General features: G+C 45.1%; 1 protein-coding gene across 1 annotated transcript in view; it reads left to right on the top strand.

Annotated features, from left to right (window-relative positions):
• THOP1 (thimet oligopeptidase 1) overlaps positions 1 to 16170 on the top strand; it is a 67822-nt gene that overhangs the window by 37838 nt on the left and 13814 nt on the right. Inside the window, exons 8-11 of the mRNA XM_033956173.1 lie at positions 12055 to 12421; positions 12628 to 12829; positions 13184 to 13370; positions 14731 to 14859. Of these exons, the coding sequence (XP_033812064.1) occupies positions 12055 to 12421; positions 12628 to 12829; positions 13184 to 13370; positions 14731 to 14859 (885 nt within the window). The remainder of the gene's footprint in view (positions 1 to 12054; positions 12422 to 12627; positions 12830 to 13183; positions 13371 to 14730; positions 14860 to 16170) is intronic.

Raw genomic sequence — 16170 nt, 5'->3', positions numbered from 1 at the left:
CACCATTTTCCAGCTTGCCTGAGGGTTGAGGGAGGCATAGCACCAGCTGCACTGTAAGTACTGAGCCTTTATTGTCTATGGGGCACATGGGGGGACTCTTATTCCTAGTTTTGGGGCAAGCTTTTGACTTACCCACCTTTTTAAAAACCCCTTCTCCATGATTTTGATTTTTCCTTGCTGCCGTGTCCTGTTTTTTGGCGCCCTCGTGCAGCCAATATGGCCACCTTGGATTTTCTGTCCCAATTTTTAAAAGCCTCTTTTTTGTCTCAAACTTCAAGATATATGTGCCAGATTTGGGCTAGATGGGTGCCTGAGGAGCATCCATACTCTACATGCAGTAAGGGGTTGGGGGGGCGGGCAGCAGGTTCCGTGCAGTTAACCGCCTCTGGGTCATGATTCACCTTCAGTAAAGCGCCTGTGCACAGGAACCTCAGGGGGCAGGGTTAATTCTTGTCCACCCCTGCCAGGTTTTACCTCTGCTTTTGTTCAGCTATTGTTTGAAGCCTATATGGGCTATCGGGGTCCATCTGGAAGAATTGGTGTCCAAGTGGCAGATGAAATTTAATGTGGACAAATGCAAAGTGATGCACATTGGGAAGAATAACCCAAATCAGTTACCAGATGCTAGGGTCCACTTTGAGGGTTGGTGCCCAAGAAAAGGATCTGTGTGTCATTGCAGACAATACAATGAAATCTTCTGCCCAATGTGTGGCGGCCAAAAAAGCAAACAGGGTGCTAAGAATTATTAAAGGGATAGTTAATAACACTAACTTAACTAAACTAAACCTTAAGTTTATATACCGCCACATCTCCACAGATGTTGTGATGTTATAATGCTCCTGTATTGCTCCATGGTGCAACCTCATCTGGAGTATTGCGTTAAATTCTGGTCTCCTTATCTCAAGAAAGATATAGTGGCACTAGAAAAGATTCAAAGAAGAATGGCCAAGATAAAGGGGATGGAACTAAAAAGGTTAGGGCTCCTCAGCTTGGAAAAGAGACAGCTGAGAGGAGATATGATTGAAGTTTACAAAATCCTGAGTGGAGTAGAACGGGTGAAAGTGGATCTATTTTTCATTCCATCAAAAATTACAAAGACTAAGGATACTTGATGAAGTTACAGGGAAATACTTTCAAACCAAGAGGAGGAAAATTTTTTCACTCAGAATAGTTAAGCTCTGGAACACATTGCCAGAGGTTGTGGTAAAAGTGAATAGTGTAGCTGGTTTTGAGAGAGGTTTGGACAATTTTCTAGAGGAAAAGTCCATAGTCTGTTATTGAGAAAGACATGGGGAAAGCCACTGCTTGCCCTGGATTGGTAGCATGGAATATTTCTACTCCTTGGAGTTTTGTCAGGTACTGGTGACCTGGATTGGCAACCGTGAGAACGTGCTACTGGGCTCAATGGACAATTGGTCTGACCAGTAAAGCTATTATGTTTTTATGGCTCCACTTCTGTAGCTCAAGGAGTTTAGTTTCCCTCTTAAGATGTTAAATCTTCCCAGGGCTGCATAGTCTTTTGACCCTGAGGTCCAGCCAGAAGGAGACAAGGATGACTGGAGGTCAAATTAGATGCCCTTATGCCCCATGAGGATTCCTTGCTCTTGGAAAATGCCAGAACCCAGTGGGTATCGCCAGATTGAGAGTCTCTGATGTTCCTGGACAAGGGAGAGGACCTAACTGTGTGCCATCTTTTCAAACCACAGCCTTGCGGATTCTGCACTTGAATTCTCCTTAGACTGTTGCTGTTCAAAGAACAGTTATGATCAGCACTAAGCCACAGTCTACCTGTTCCCTTCTCATCCAGACATCACCATGATGCTGATAGAACAGTGGAATGTCCTGGAGGGTCCCCTGTAGGTGGCATAGACCATGACTGTTGTACCCACTGGTTCAGGAAGTTCAGGTAATTTTTGTCTTGCCTATTGTGAATTCCTTGGTAGCAGAAGTCATCCGCTGCACTTCCCTATGCAGTGATGGCAGGATGGTTCTCAAAATGTGCAGGACCAAAGAGTGGATTTTGCACTCAAAAGATGGTTTGCAGCGCTGGCATTGGGGCTGAAAGCAGCAGTGGCAGCTTCCTTCATGGCTCATGCCTGCCATATTCTCCTGCATCAGGCTCCCACAGATGGAAGAGGACACCTACCCTAGTTTCTGATCTTGGGGGTGGATTATGTACAGATGCGCTCTGACATGTTCTGGGTTATGAATAAGGGCTCGGCCTTCTCTCTAGGCTCCTAAAATGCTCTGGATTCAGCAGTGGGCTGGGGACTCTGCCTCTAAAGCCCCCTGAGTTTGCTACCCTTTAAGGATCAGATGTTGCAGGATCACATGGCCTGCGTGGTGGAGCATCTGCCTAGTTCCCTCCCCCACAGTAGACCGCTGGTTCCTGGCGGGGCTCCTTTTAAGAACATAAGAATTGCCACTGCTGAGTCAGACCAGTGGTCCATCATGCCCAACAGTCCGCTCATGCGGGGCCCTCTGGTCCAAGACCAGCACCCTAACTGAGACTAGCCCCACCAGCGCATGTTCCTGTTCAGCAGAAACTTGTCTAATTTTGTCTTGAATCCTTGGAGGGTGTTTTCCCCTATAACAGCCTCTGGAAGAGCGTTCCAGCTTTCTACCACTCTCTGGGTGAAGAAGAACTTCCTTACGTTTGTACGGAATCTATCCCCTTTCAACTTTAGAGAGTGCCCTCTTGTTCTCCCTACCTTGGAAAGGGTGAGCAACCTGTCCTTATCTACTAAGTCTATCCCCTTCAGTACCTTGAATGTTTTGATCATGTTCCCTCTCAATCTCCTCTGTTCGAGGGAGAAGAGGCCCAGTTTCTCTAATCTTAACCATCTTAGTCGCTCTTCTCTGGACCCTTTCGAGTAGTACCGTGTCCTTCTTCATGTACGAAGACCAGTGCTGGATGCAGTACTCCAGGTGAGGATGTACCATGGCCCGGTACAGCGGCATGATAACCTTCTCTGATCTGTTCGTGATCCCCTTTATCGTTCCTAGCATTCTGTTTGCCCTTTTTGCTGCCGCCGCACATTGTGTGAACGGCTTCATCGACTTGTCGATCAGAACTTCCAAGTCCCTTTCCTGGGAGGTCTCTCCAAGTACTGCCCCGGACATCCTGTATTTGTGCATGAGATTTTTGTTACCGACATGCATCACTTTACACTTATCCACGTTGAACCTTATCTGCTATGTCGATGCCATTCCTCGAGCTTGATTATGTCACGGTGCAGATCTTCACAATCCCCCTGCGTCTTTACTACTCTGAATAACTTCGTATCATCCGCAAATTTAATCACCTCGCTCGTCGTACCTATGTTCAGATCATTTATAAAGATGTTAAAGAGCACTGGTCCAAGCACCAAGCCCTGCGGATCTTGATATCTCTGCCAGAGTGCAACAATCTCTTCCACATGTTTCCATATTCCTAGCAACATTTCAGGGGTAACTGATGCTATCCAGGATTTGCTTTGCATCTAGCAGTGGCCCCAAGAAGTCCCAATGATGACAAGAGGGAGACTGATCTTCCCCAAATATAGGCCAGGCTGTTCTGTTGGGAGGAAGCCCATCTGCTAGCACTATCAGCAGTGCAGGTGACAGAATGGTTTTTGTCCCAGAAGTCGTTCTCTATGATTGTACAATGTTGCAGGGTTCTGACATCCGATCTGATGGTGTTGGCAGTCAACAAGAAAGCTCCTTGCTTCAGCCGCCTTTATCTGATAAGGCGGGATAACAAAATTTTAATAAACTTGGAAACTTAAACCAGAAAGTGAAAGCATGGACATTCTGGTGCAGCCCTGGTCTTGGATGGGGCTGTTATGTCTTTTCTCTTTGCTCAGTGATCAGCAGGACCATCTGAGGTTGGTGATTTCTGGTTGGCCCGGATTGGCTGCATTGTCCTTGCTATGCAGATCTAGGCAGGCTTCAGATGGCTTAGCGATTCAAGCTTCCGCTGCATTTGGGTCTTCTCGGGGTTCAGTAGCCCTAGGGAATTCAGAATGCTTTGGTCTTATGGCGTGGCTCTTGAGTGCATGGTCTTAGCATGCAAGAAGTATGTGGAAGTGGTCATTGCTACTCTGTGACAGTGGTGGCATGTGGCAGGATTTGGAAGTCTTTCCAGAGCTGGTGCACTGGGGAGGCAGTTGAGCTATCTCAGGTGCCTCTTTTTACGCACTATTCTAGCCCTTCAGGATGGGCTAGAAAAAGGACTAGTGGTAGTTCTCTTAAAGTTCAAGTGACAGGTCTATCATATTTCAGAAGTCATCTGGAGTATGTTTCTCTGGCTTTCTCTTGTAGTTCCTTTCAAAAATGTAACATTTTTGAAAGAACTACAAGGCTAAAGCTGCCAGTTCTGCAGCCCTTTTGATGTGGAATCTTAACCTTCTCCTGCATTCCCTGTGCAAGGCGCCTTATCCTTTAGAGGAAGCATGCTCGTAGATATTGCCGTCGAATACATTTCTGGTGGCTATTTTCTCAGCAAGAGTGTTGGAGATTTGGGCCCTGTTATACAGGGAACCCTTTCTTCACTGAGGCTAGTATTTCACTGCAAATGGTGTCTTCTTTCTTTCCAAAGGTTGTTTCTGCTTTCCATATGAATTGGGAGGTTTTGGCTAACCGCTTTTCATTCAGCAAGCTCAAAGAAAAGAGATAAAATGTGACCTTGCTGAATGTCCACAAGAGTTCTCATCTGGTACCTGGAAGTGATGAATCCCTTTCATCTTTCAGATCATCTCTTGTTGACTAATCGTAGTCTTAAGAAAGTTGGTCTCTACGGCTTCTGTTGCAAGGTGGATTTGTGGATATTTCCTGGTGTACGTCTGGTGCGGTAAGTAGCTTCTGTTTTCTTTGAACACACTCTTAGAAGAGTGGCTTCTTTGTGGGCAGAGTCTGGGGTGGTGATGCCTTAACAAAATTTTGTAGGGCGGCCACATAGTTCACTCTCCATACTTTTACTAAATCTTATAGGGTGGATGTGGTAGCTCATGTGGACAGCTCTTTTGATTCTTTTGTGTTGTCCACAGGCTCCTTTTATCCCACCCAAAACTTGAGGGACTGCTTTGGTACATCCCACTGGTCAAGATTTGTTTCCCTTTTGCACTAGAAGGGAAGATTAGGTAGGTATCTCTAATCTTTCTATTGGAAAGGCATACGAGTCTTGAGCTTCCTGTCGCATTTTCATGTCACAGGCATACTGTCTGAGACATAGCTGTACTGGGCCTACACTTGATATGCTACTGCTCTGGGCCTACAAAGTGTTGAATCCTGGACAGCTCAGAAATTTTTAGATGGACACCTCTAAATGGATGGGGGAGGGGTGATGGCTCATGCCACACAGGTAAAATTCTTCCTGTTTTCATAGGAGAAAAAGTATATGAATTAAATTCATATTTGCCTGACATAGTAACATAGTAAATGACAGCAGATAGAGACTTGAACAGTCCATCCAGTCTGTCCATTAGTTATTCTCATTTCAGCCAGGGGTTAGAACTACAGCCTCAGCACCTTGAGGTTGTGGGTTCAAATCCCTCGCCGTTCCTTGTGACCCTGGGCAAGTCACTTAATCCCCTCATTGTCCCAAGTACACTAGATAGTTTGAGCCCACTGGGACAGATAGGGAAATATGATAAAGTACCTGAATATAAACAACTTAGGATATAAGTGGTATATAAATAATAAAAACGGTCATGTGATGTGTTGAGCAGAGCAGGACATATCTTGCTGGAGCTCTGGGGTTCTACAATCCTCCCCACCTAGCCTAACATCACTTAGTGTCTGCACAGGAGTTCTGGGGCTTGGATTAGTGTATGGACAGGTTTGTCCAGCACGTTAGCCCGGCGATGAGTGGGAGGACCACTAGAAAGGACAAAGATAAAGAACCGCGGCCTTCCAAATCTGACTCTAAGATGGTGGCGGCGGAGTCGGTATCCCCGCTGCCCCTTTCAGAAGCACACATTGAGGCCCTATTGGCATCTGTGGTTCGCATGCTGGACTCGCACTTTGAGAACCTGTCGGCAACTCACTTCATTAGAAGCCTTACTTACTGAGACCACTCGGCGCACAGGAGAGCTCGAGACGCGAGTGGTGCTAGTGGAGGAAGCACACATGACATCGGCAGCAGATCTCCTCTCCCTCAAAGACCAATTACAGTGCCAGGCGGAGAAAATCGAGGATCTGGAGAACCGATCGCGATGAGATAACCTTCGGCTGATCGGTTTGCCCGAGACGGTGCCCGATTCCCGCCTTTTGCCTACTATTGAATCCTGGCTCACTACTGAACTTCCCTTGCCGCCTGGAATGGGGCCCTTGCGTTTAGATCGGGCACACCACTTGGGCAGACACTCAGAGGACCACACCCGCGCCCGAGTTACAATCTTAAAAGTGCATAATTCAGCGCACAAGGCTGAGCTGATGTGCTCATACAAACAGAAGCGCAACACCCTCACCTATGAGAGAATGCCGCTCCAGATTTTTCAAGATTACTCGCTGGCTCTGCAAGAACAACGGTGGCGTTTCTCCAGGGTGTGCTCCGCACTATTTGACCGAAAGCAGCGCTTTATGTTGCAATACCTGGCACATCTGCGGATCTGGACGAGTGCCAGGTGGAAGAGTTATACTACTGTGGATGATGCCTGCTGAACTGGGTCCTTCTTCGACACCCTGACTGTTAACTGAGGGAACTTTGACCCCTGTGGTGACTATTTGGGGCCTGTTGGTTGTTTGCCTGAAGTGTGACCGTAGCCTATTTCATGGGGGCTTCGATCCCTGTCTTGTTTGTTCTTCAATTAGTGTGATAGTGGGGTTTGGAGTGTTTGGGAATTGAATGCCTGGCTGTGGATGGTTGAGCATGGGTACCTCTTCAGCGGTACTTCAGACTTCGGTTTGAATGGTAGAGGGTGTTTTAGGATAAAGGTAAGGGCTTGTATGTATGTGGTTTGGCCTTGGGGGGGGTGACTGATTGGGAGGGCTGGGAGGTAGTTATTGGTTTGGCTTTGTGTGTGTGTGGGATTTTCTATTTTGAGCCTGGTTGGGGACTACTGGGTGGGGTGGGGTGGGGTGTCTGGGGCCCTGCCCACATCTGATCGTGACTTCCTCTCTCGGTCCCGCTTCTGTGGGACGGATTGTGAGCTTGTGTTGGGAGTATGGGGGATATGACTTTGGGGGGGAGGCTTGGGAAGGGAAGGGTTGGGTTTTGGGGGGGTGGGGGGGTCTTACTTTCACTGATTACTTGGTTTAGTTTCTGGGGTTCCAGGTATTTGTTGTTCTGCTTACTTCCTATGGAGAGTCCGGGACTCCTTTTGTGCTCTCTATTTCTGTGGGATACTCATACAACATTTTTGGGGCGACGGCCTCTTGGCCCTCCCCCCCTTTCTTATTTAGTGTTCTGGTACATATTGGGATGGATGGCCCTGGGGGAGGCTGGGGTCTTGATTTTGTGGTGGTGTTTGCTTCTGGGCTACATTTTTCTTTTTCTCTGGCAGATGTAAGTTTACCATTTAGGCTAACCTCATGGAATGTTGGGGGCATCACGTCACCGATTAAGCGGTCTAAAATCTTGGCAGCTCTTCAGCGTCAACACTGATGTTGCTTGTTTACAAGAAACTCATCTAACGGATGAAGAACATCTTAAGTTATGTCGCTCGTGGGTTGGGGAGGTTTATTTTGCTTCCTCCCCTAGGCGTCATGGTGGTGTAGCGGTGTTAATACGGAGATCTTCGCCCCTGGGAGTTCAGGTTCTTGATAAATCCCCGGATGGTCGTCATTTACTTTTGCGTATCTTGCTGGGGGACATGAGTTATCTGTTGCTGGTGGTTTTACGGGCCTAATTCGTCTGAAGGGCATAGAGAGTAGAACGTGTGGTGGACACCTGGAATGCGCTTCCAGAGGACGTAATAGGGCAGGGTACGGTACTGGGGTTTAAGAAAGGATTGGACAATTTCCTGCTGGAAAAGGGGATAGAGGGGTTATAGATAGAGGATTACTGCACAGGTCCTGGACCTGTTGGGCCGCCGCATGAGCAGACTGCTGGGCACGATGGACCTCAGGTCTGACCCAGCGGAGGCATTGCTTGTGTTCTTATGTTCTCTCCACGCCCGGTATTCTGGTGATCCTTTGCTCCTGGTGGGTGATTTTAATTTAGTCAGTGATCCCGACTCTGATAAATCGGGTACTTTGTCTTCTTCGTTAGGGGCTCGGGGTCATCTTCTTACTGATCTTTGTGACACTCTTTCCATGGTTGACCCTTGGCACCTTTTACATCCTGAGGTTTGGGACTATACTCATCTCTCTCGTGCGCATAATACTTGGTTTCGAATCGATTATATTTTTGTGTCTTCGGACCTGTTTCCTTCCTTGTCATTAGCAGAGATTGGCCCTCTGAGTATCTCTGATCATACTCCAATATGGATCGATATACACTTAGATCCGGCTTATATGTGTTCTTCTTCCTGGCGTTTTCCTTTTTACTTGGCGCAAGATGTAGAGTTTCAAACATTTTTGGGAACCCAATGGGAAGATTATTTACAACATAATGAGCAGCATCAGGAGGATCCCATCTTGTTTTGGGAAGCTGTCAAGTCCATGCTCCGAGGTCATATTAATTCTTTTTTTTGTGCCAGACAAACGTTTTAATCGTCGTATCATTATTTTGGAGCGCGCCCTTGGTGTTGCTAAACTCGCCTTTCATTCCGCCCCCTCTCCTGCAACTCGGGAGCACTATCTGTCCACTCAGGCTGCGCTTAATTCGTTGCTTCACCCTTGTTCTCAGAAGTGGGCAGCTTATCATAAACATCGGTTTCATAGGTTTGGAAACAGACCTGGGCGATTACTGGCACATTTGTGGATGCTAAGATGGGCCGTAAACCGATACTGATGCTTCGGATGCCAGGGGGGGGTCGGGTGACTAAAACGGCGCAGGTGGCAGCGACTCTTTCTGATTTCTTTTCTCAACTCTATGCTGCACCTGATGAGATTCCGGAGGAACTTATTTTGGATTATCTGCAATCATCTGGGATGCCGCATCTAGCTGAGGAAGTGGTGACTCATCTTAATCCCTTTCAGGCACTGGAATTGCAGACGGCCATTAAGTCTCCGCACGGGTAAGGCCCCTTGCCCTGATGGCTTTTCGGGTGAGTTTTACCATATTCTTTCCCCCCATATCTGCGGTCCCTTGCTTGAATATTATAATATGGCTTTAGTTAGGGGCTCCTTTCCTTGTTATGCTAACGAGGCCCTCGTCACCTTGTTGTTAAAACCGGGCAAAGTGGCTGCTGAACCAGGGTCTTATCGCCCGATTTCTTTACTCAATGTTGATTTAAAATTGTTTTCACATATGTTGGCTAATCGTCTTGCTCCACATCTCCCATCCGTTATTCATGAGGACCAAGTGGGCTTTGTATGGGGTCACCAATCGGTCCGAAATGTGCGTAAGGTCCTTGCGTTGGCACATTGTCAGGATTTTGGAATTGCTTCGCTGTTTGTTAGTCTGGATGTCTCTAAAGCTTTTGATAGTGTTAATTGGTCCTTTTTGTTTCGTACGCTTGAGTATGTGGGGCTGGGAGGGCTTTATCTTCGGGTGGTGCGTTCTTTATATTCTAACCTAAGGGCGTCCTTGCTAGTAAATGGCATCCGTATGGATTCTTTTCCCATTTTTTGGGGTACTCGCCAGGGATGTCCCCTTTTTTCGCTGCTCTTTTTACTCTTTTTGGAACCGTTATTCTGTACTTTACGTCTCTTTGAGGTGCACGGCCTCCGAGTTGCGGGAGAATCTTTGAAAACATTGGCTTTTGCAGACAATATGTTTTTGATCCTGACAGATCCTGAGGTTTCCTTGCCACTTGCGTTGGATCTCATTTCTGAATTTGGCTTTCATTCCAGCCTCTCCTTGAATCTCGACAAGTCAATGGCTTTGCCCTCCTGTTTGGCAGTCCGTACTGCTTGGAGGGGCCCTTTTCCTCTGTGGTGGGCAGAGTCCGAGTTAAAATACTTAGGGGTCCGTATCCTCTTGATCTTTCCCATCTATACTCTCTGAATGTGGAACCCTTATTTTCTACATTTGAGACCCGGCTGCAGTTATGGAGGGGTCTTCCGCTTTCATTGTTGGGCCGGGTGAATCTTTATAATATGCTTATTGTTCCGCAGTGGTTGTACGTCTTTCAGGTTCTTCCTCTATCTGTCTCCCTATGATGAGAAACGGCTTGAGCATATGGTTCAGTGGTTTCTTTGGATGGGAAGACATGCTCGTATTACTTATCGGAGGGCAGCCTCCCTTTGGCATAAGGGAAGATTGGAGTTGTTAAATCTTCGTTTCTTGACGATTGCTTGTGGGGCTTCGAGGTAAAATTACATTATTTGCCGATGACGCTAAACTGTGCAACATAGTGGGCAAAAGCAGAGTGCCTGACAGTATGGCGCAGGACCTACTCTTACTGGAACATTGGTCCACAACTTGGCAACTAAGTTTTAATGCCAAAAAGTGTAAGGTCATGCACCTTGGCAGCAGAAATCCATGTAGAACTTACACTCTAAATGATGAGACCTTAGCAAGAACTGCAGCAGAACGGGACTCAGGAGTGATCATTAGTGAAGATATGAAGACTGCCAATCTAGTGGAGAAAGCTTCATCCAAGGCTAGACAAATGTTGGGTTGTATCCGAAGAAGTTTCGTCGGCCGGAAGCCCGAAGTTGTAATGCCGTTGTACAGGTCCATGGTGAGACCTCATCTGGAATATTGTGTACAATTCTGGAGGCCACATTATCAAAAGGATGTGCTGAGAGGTGAGTCGATTCAGCGAATGGCCACCAGGATGGTCTCGGGACTCAAGGATCTCCCTTATGAGGAATGTCTAAGTAAGTTACAGTTATACTCGAGGAACGCAGAGAGAGGGGTGACATGATTGAGATGTTCAAATGTTACAAGCTTTGTTTAGTGTTCCTTTTGTCTAGGACTGTCCTGTTTCCTTAGTATTGAGTACTTCCTGCTGTATCAGTGTGAGGGGATCAGGGGTGGGGGACTTGGGGGGAGGGGGTTGATCAAGGGTGAATTCTTGACCTGATCTTGTTGCACTTTGTACTTCTGGTTCTGGCTGTTTGTTGTGCTCAATAAAATATATTTGACAATAAATAATAAAAATGAAATAAGTTCATATTTGCCTGACATAGTAACATAGTAAATGACAGAAGATAGAGACTTGAACAGTCCATCCAGTCTGTCCATTAGTTATTCTCATTTCAAATAATTGATTAGATTAACTTGTCTCTTCTTTGATATTTCTGGGCCATAGACTAAAGTCCTCTTGGTATTGTCCTAGATTCCAACTGCTGAAGTTTATTTATTTTAAGTTGTCATCTAAGCTCACTCTAGCTTATCCAACCATCCCATTGTTTGCAGATTATCTATTGTAAAGTCTAGCCAGTAACATCCTTATGTTCCAAATTAGTGGAGTTCTATTGATGCCCTCCCCAGTCCTGAATCACCATATATGGGACGCAAACAGGTCTGTCCAATACCGGCCTTTTTAAATTTATACCATTTGTTTTCTAATTATAGATACTCTGTTTATCCCATGCTTTTTTGAATTCCATTACCATTTTCCATGGGTGTATGGTTGTTACTTCAGTGTTGGTGCCTGTTGTGCTATGGTATGGTTTTGTAATGTTTCTAACTGATTTTCTTTTCAGTCAGAGCGGACTTGGGCTGGGTAAGGTGTTCCCAAACTCCTCCTCTCTCTTTCTTTCAACTGCTTTGGTACAAACTGAGGAGCTGAAAAATGTAGATGCCATCTACACAAACTTGCAAGTAGGAGAGCACAACCCCCAGTCAAAGACTTGTATACTTTTCTACTAGAAAGAAGATTTGAGTGCAGTTGGAAGTGTGTAGTGAGAATACAGCTATGCTAGACATTAGGGAGGAATACTCTAGTCTGTGCGTAAAATAGCAAAGCATACCATCTCCCAAAGGGATTCTTATGCAGCTTTTGCAAACCAGCAAAATCTACATTCAAATTGTACTGTATTAATACACATATGAATGGTTTTATTTTGCCTTTTTAGATGAGTTGTCTCAGAAACTGGAGCCACTTGGGAAGAAAGAGAGGGAAGTTATGTTGGATCTAAAGAGGAAAGAATGTGAGGAACTTGGACTTGAGTTTACTGAGCAAATCCATATGTATGATATGCGTTATTATATGAATCAGGTGGAAGAAACCATGTACAGTGTGAATCACAACATATTGAAGGAATATTTCCCTATGGAGGTGGTGACCTCTGGTCTTTTAGACATTTACCAAGAGTTGCTGGGCCTGACTTTTCATCCAGAAAAAGATCCTTCCGTGTGGCATGAAGATGTAATGTTGTATTCTGTGATGGATGCTGCTTCAGGTGAACTAATTGGGAAGTTTTATCTGGATTTATATCCACGGTAAGTCCTATGTATGTAGAAGAGTACAAAAGAATGAGTGAGCATGGTTTCCCCCAAATCCTTGCACTTCTCCATGGGAAGCACAGGATATGTTAAATATTCTTTCTGACTTGGTCTAATAGGACCCTGGCTCCTCTTCAGCAGATGAACAAAATGAGGAGTTAAATTACTGCAGCCTAATCCTTTCTTTCTCCTTCCTCATTCAGGGAGGGAAAATATGGGCATGCTGCTTGCTTTGGGCTCCAGCCTGGCTGTTTGCTGCCAGATGGTTCCAGGCAGATAGCAATTTCTGCAATGGTAGCAAATTTCACCAAAAAGACTTCTGATGCCCCATCCCTGTTGCAGCATGATGAAGTGGAAACCTACTTCCATGAATTTGGGCATGTAATGCATCAACTGTGCTCTCAGGTAAACTCTGGTGTCTGCATTAGGAAAGCAGGGCTGTTCTTTGTGTTCATTCCCTTTTACTCATTGTTAGACCTTTGCATGCCTGGCTCCTCATGTTCAGAACACAAGACTTTGTGGATTTTGGGATGTGTGTGGGGTGGTTATATAAACTTTTTTGTTATGTTACTTGCTGAGCTGGGGCAAATATGGAATTTATTTATGCAGTTTAACTTTCTCTTCATTTATTTTTAATTGTGTGTGTGCTATGCTTTGCTGTGTTACAGGAAGGCAGTTTATTTAATCTGTGTATAGACCATTTCTCTCTCTCGGGATTCATTCCATTATTTGCTTTTATTGTCTATGTTTGTCTCATAGGCAGAGTTTGCATTGTTCAGTGGAACACATGTGGAAAAGGATTTTGTTGAAGCTCCATCCCAGATGCTGCAGAACTGGGTTTGGGAGAAAGAACCACTTCAGCGCATGTCCGGGCATTATAGAACCAGCAGCCCCTTGCCTGAGGAACTGTTGGACAAACTCATTAGTTCCAGGCTGGCAAATAAAGGTGCTATCCCTGTCCCTGACTTGATCCGTAGAGTGATAACATAGATTTTTAACATGAGTGTGAGAGAGTATGGTTAGTGTACAGCCTCTTAATATTCTGCTTTTTGTCATCGGGTAGATCTCTTCATAGTCTGGTTTTCCATTGTAGTTAGAGCAAAACCTGTGTGGTGCGTGTGTTTTCATTAAATTGGATGCTTGGGGAACTCTCCTTTGCTGCACGAGCTTTCATTTCCACATCTAAAAGGAACTGACAGTTTTCATAACACTGACCTTGTGTGTTCTGAAATGGGTGTACAGGAGCTTTATCATTAAAAATGAAGTCTCTTTCGCATAGCTCATTGAGAGAAAACTTTGAATGTCATCAATTCCCCCTGATATTTTTACAAAAGTTTGTGTAAAATACATAGGACACTGGCAAATGCAGGGGAAGCATTCAGAAAGAGTGGTATCGTTCCACCCCTAAGTACACATCTCCTCAAAAGATGCATAGAAAGATATGGGTGACTAAGTTTTCGCCAGGTTACACCTGGCTGGGCCTCTGCGTGAGCGGATCGCCGAACTTGATGGACCTAAGGTCTGATCTAGAGATGGCAGTTCTTTTGGTGCCCAAAATTGTGTGGTACGCATCGGGCTTATTCCTGCTAACAATTCCATCATTAAAAATTATTAATACTAGGAGACAATTTATTTTTTCCTGTATGGCACCGCAAACTTGGAATGCCCTTCCTATTATGTTGCGGGATGAGAAAGACTTGGGTAAATTTAAAACTGCGTTAAAAACTTTCCTTTTTAAAGACGCTTTTTCTACATAATTTATTTATTTTATAAATTCTGTTTATTGGTTAATTCATTGGATAAATTTAAATCTGTGTTAAAATTTTACCGTTTTATGACGCCTTCCTCACATAATTTTTTTTTACATTTTAAGAATGATGATTATTTGATCAATTCTGTTCTAATTACATCATTTTTCCTTCTTTGTCTTATCTTTATTTAAAATTGTATTTCTTCCCTTCTTTCCCTTTGTTTATCTATGCTTAAATTTATTGTTTTTTAGTTATTACTTAAATATATTGTATGCATTGTAATGTAATGTATTTTTACTGTATTTTACATTTATATTGTAAATTTTAAATGTACATCGCTTAGAACATTTGATTAAGCGATTTATCAAGTCCCATAATAAACTTGAAACTTGAAACTTGAATTGTGCACACTGCTTACTTGAAAATTTGGCAATAACTGGGTGCTAACAATTGATTATTGGCGCTCATTGGCAACAATTTAAAATTTTACATGTATGCACAAGCCTTGCTTAATCTAAGCTCTCTCTCCTTTTTCTCTTTCCATTCATTGTCCAGGTATCTTTAATCTGCGTCAGATTGTACTGGCCAAACTTGACCAGATTCTACACACATGCGAAAACGTGGTTGCAGCAGAGGAGTATGAGCAACTGTGCCTGGAAATTCTAGGGATCCCAGCATCAGAAGGTATCCCTTGGATATTTGGAGTCGGTTTTGCTAGTGAAGAAATTGAGTATATTAAAATAACTTGCCCCCAAATTATTCATCCTTTGAGGGATCACTACTAAATTTCTACCCCCCAATTGTACCATAGATACTTTAATTTTCTTATACATTATTGGGAAAAGGACAAAACATGGGACCCAAAAATTCCATTACATTTGCCAAATTAGACGTATGCACAATTTTTGAGACACATGAATTGGTTTTCTCTGTATGTCCAGTCTTATGGAATGCTCCATCGTTGGGGGGGTGTGTTTGGTTTTTTTTACAGCTAATTACTAACACTGGAGTTTAGGAAGAGCTTGAAAACAGTTACTGGGCAAGCCCTCCATATTCAAGATGCTTGCATTTTGCAGAGGGAGACTGAGACTACCTGACTTTTGAGAATTGTGTAATAACCTTGTGCAATTCCCATCTAATACATATTTCTCAGTGTGTGAGCGTGCAGCCTTTGTAATCTGAGCTAGTCTGGTAGGCTCAGGAAAGTATCTTCTGGGTGTTTTAAGTCAGTTGGGCATTTTTGGAGGTTTAGCTGATTTTGGGGGGGGGGTTTTCAAAGTCTGATCTTAAAGGGATTTTCTTTGGTTGTATTGTACTTTTAGGGGTGTTATCCACGGGGACCACATTTAACCCTGAGGTCGGGGCTGGATTAAAGAGTAGGCCCAGTAGGCAAGTGCCTCGGGCCCGAAAATATCAGGGGGGCTCCAGTGCCGGCATTAGTGGGGGAGCAAACAGGGCAGGGAGCCCCCGACTGCCTGGTGAGGTCTGCTTCCTCCCACCACCCGTAAGTGAACTCCAGGCTGCAGGGCCCTAACACTGCGCGGGCCTTCCAGCGCGCTCCTAATGCCTTCTGGCAAAACCCCACACACTCGGGCCCCAATTACTCTTTTGCATCCCACTGCCCACCAGGCTAGTGTCCAAGCATCTACCCGACGCTGTCTTCTGGCTCAGGCCTTCTCTGCTCTTCCCATCCCCTTAGGAGCCTTTGGCGCACTCCTGCGTCTTAGCCAGGCTTGCAACCTACTTTGGGGCATCTTCAAGTGCAGCAACCCGCGCATGTGCCGATGTGTCTTTCTCCCGACGTTCCTCGGCAGCCGGCAATCAGCTGCCGTCACGCGCAGGGAACTTGACTGCCACACTCTTCAGGGGAGGGAGATAGAAGAGAAGGAGAGCAGAAAGATTGCCAGGGCATGGGGGTAGGGAAGGGGGAAACTTAAAGAGACAGATGCCAGACCAGAGGGAAAGGAAGGAGAGGAGATGCCAGAGCGTGAAGGG

This window comes from Geotrypetes seraphini, chromosome 8, assembly GCF_902459505.1.
Source record: "Geotrypetes seraphini chromosome 8, aGeoSer1.1, whole genome shotgun sequence".
NCBI lineage: Eukaryota > Metazoa > Chordata > Amphibia > Gymnophiona > Dermophiidae > Geotrypetes > Geotrypetes seraphini.
Note: the sequence above shows the minus strand (reverse complement) of the source record. Positions and strands in the feature narration are given on the sequence as shown.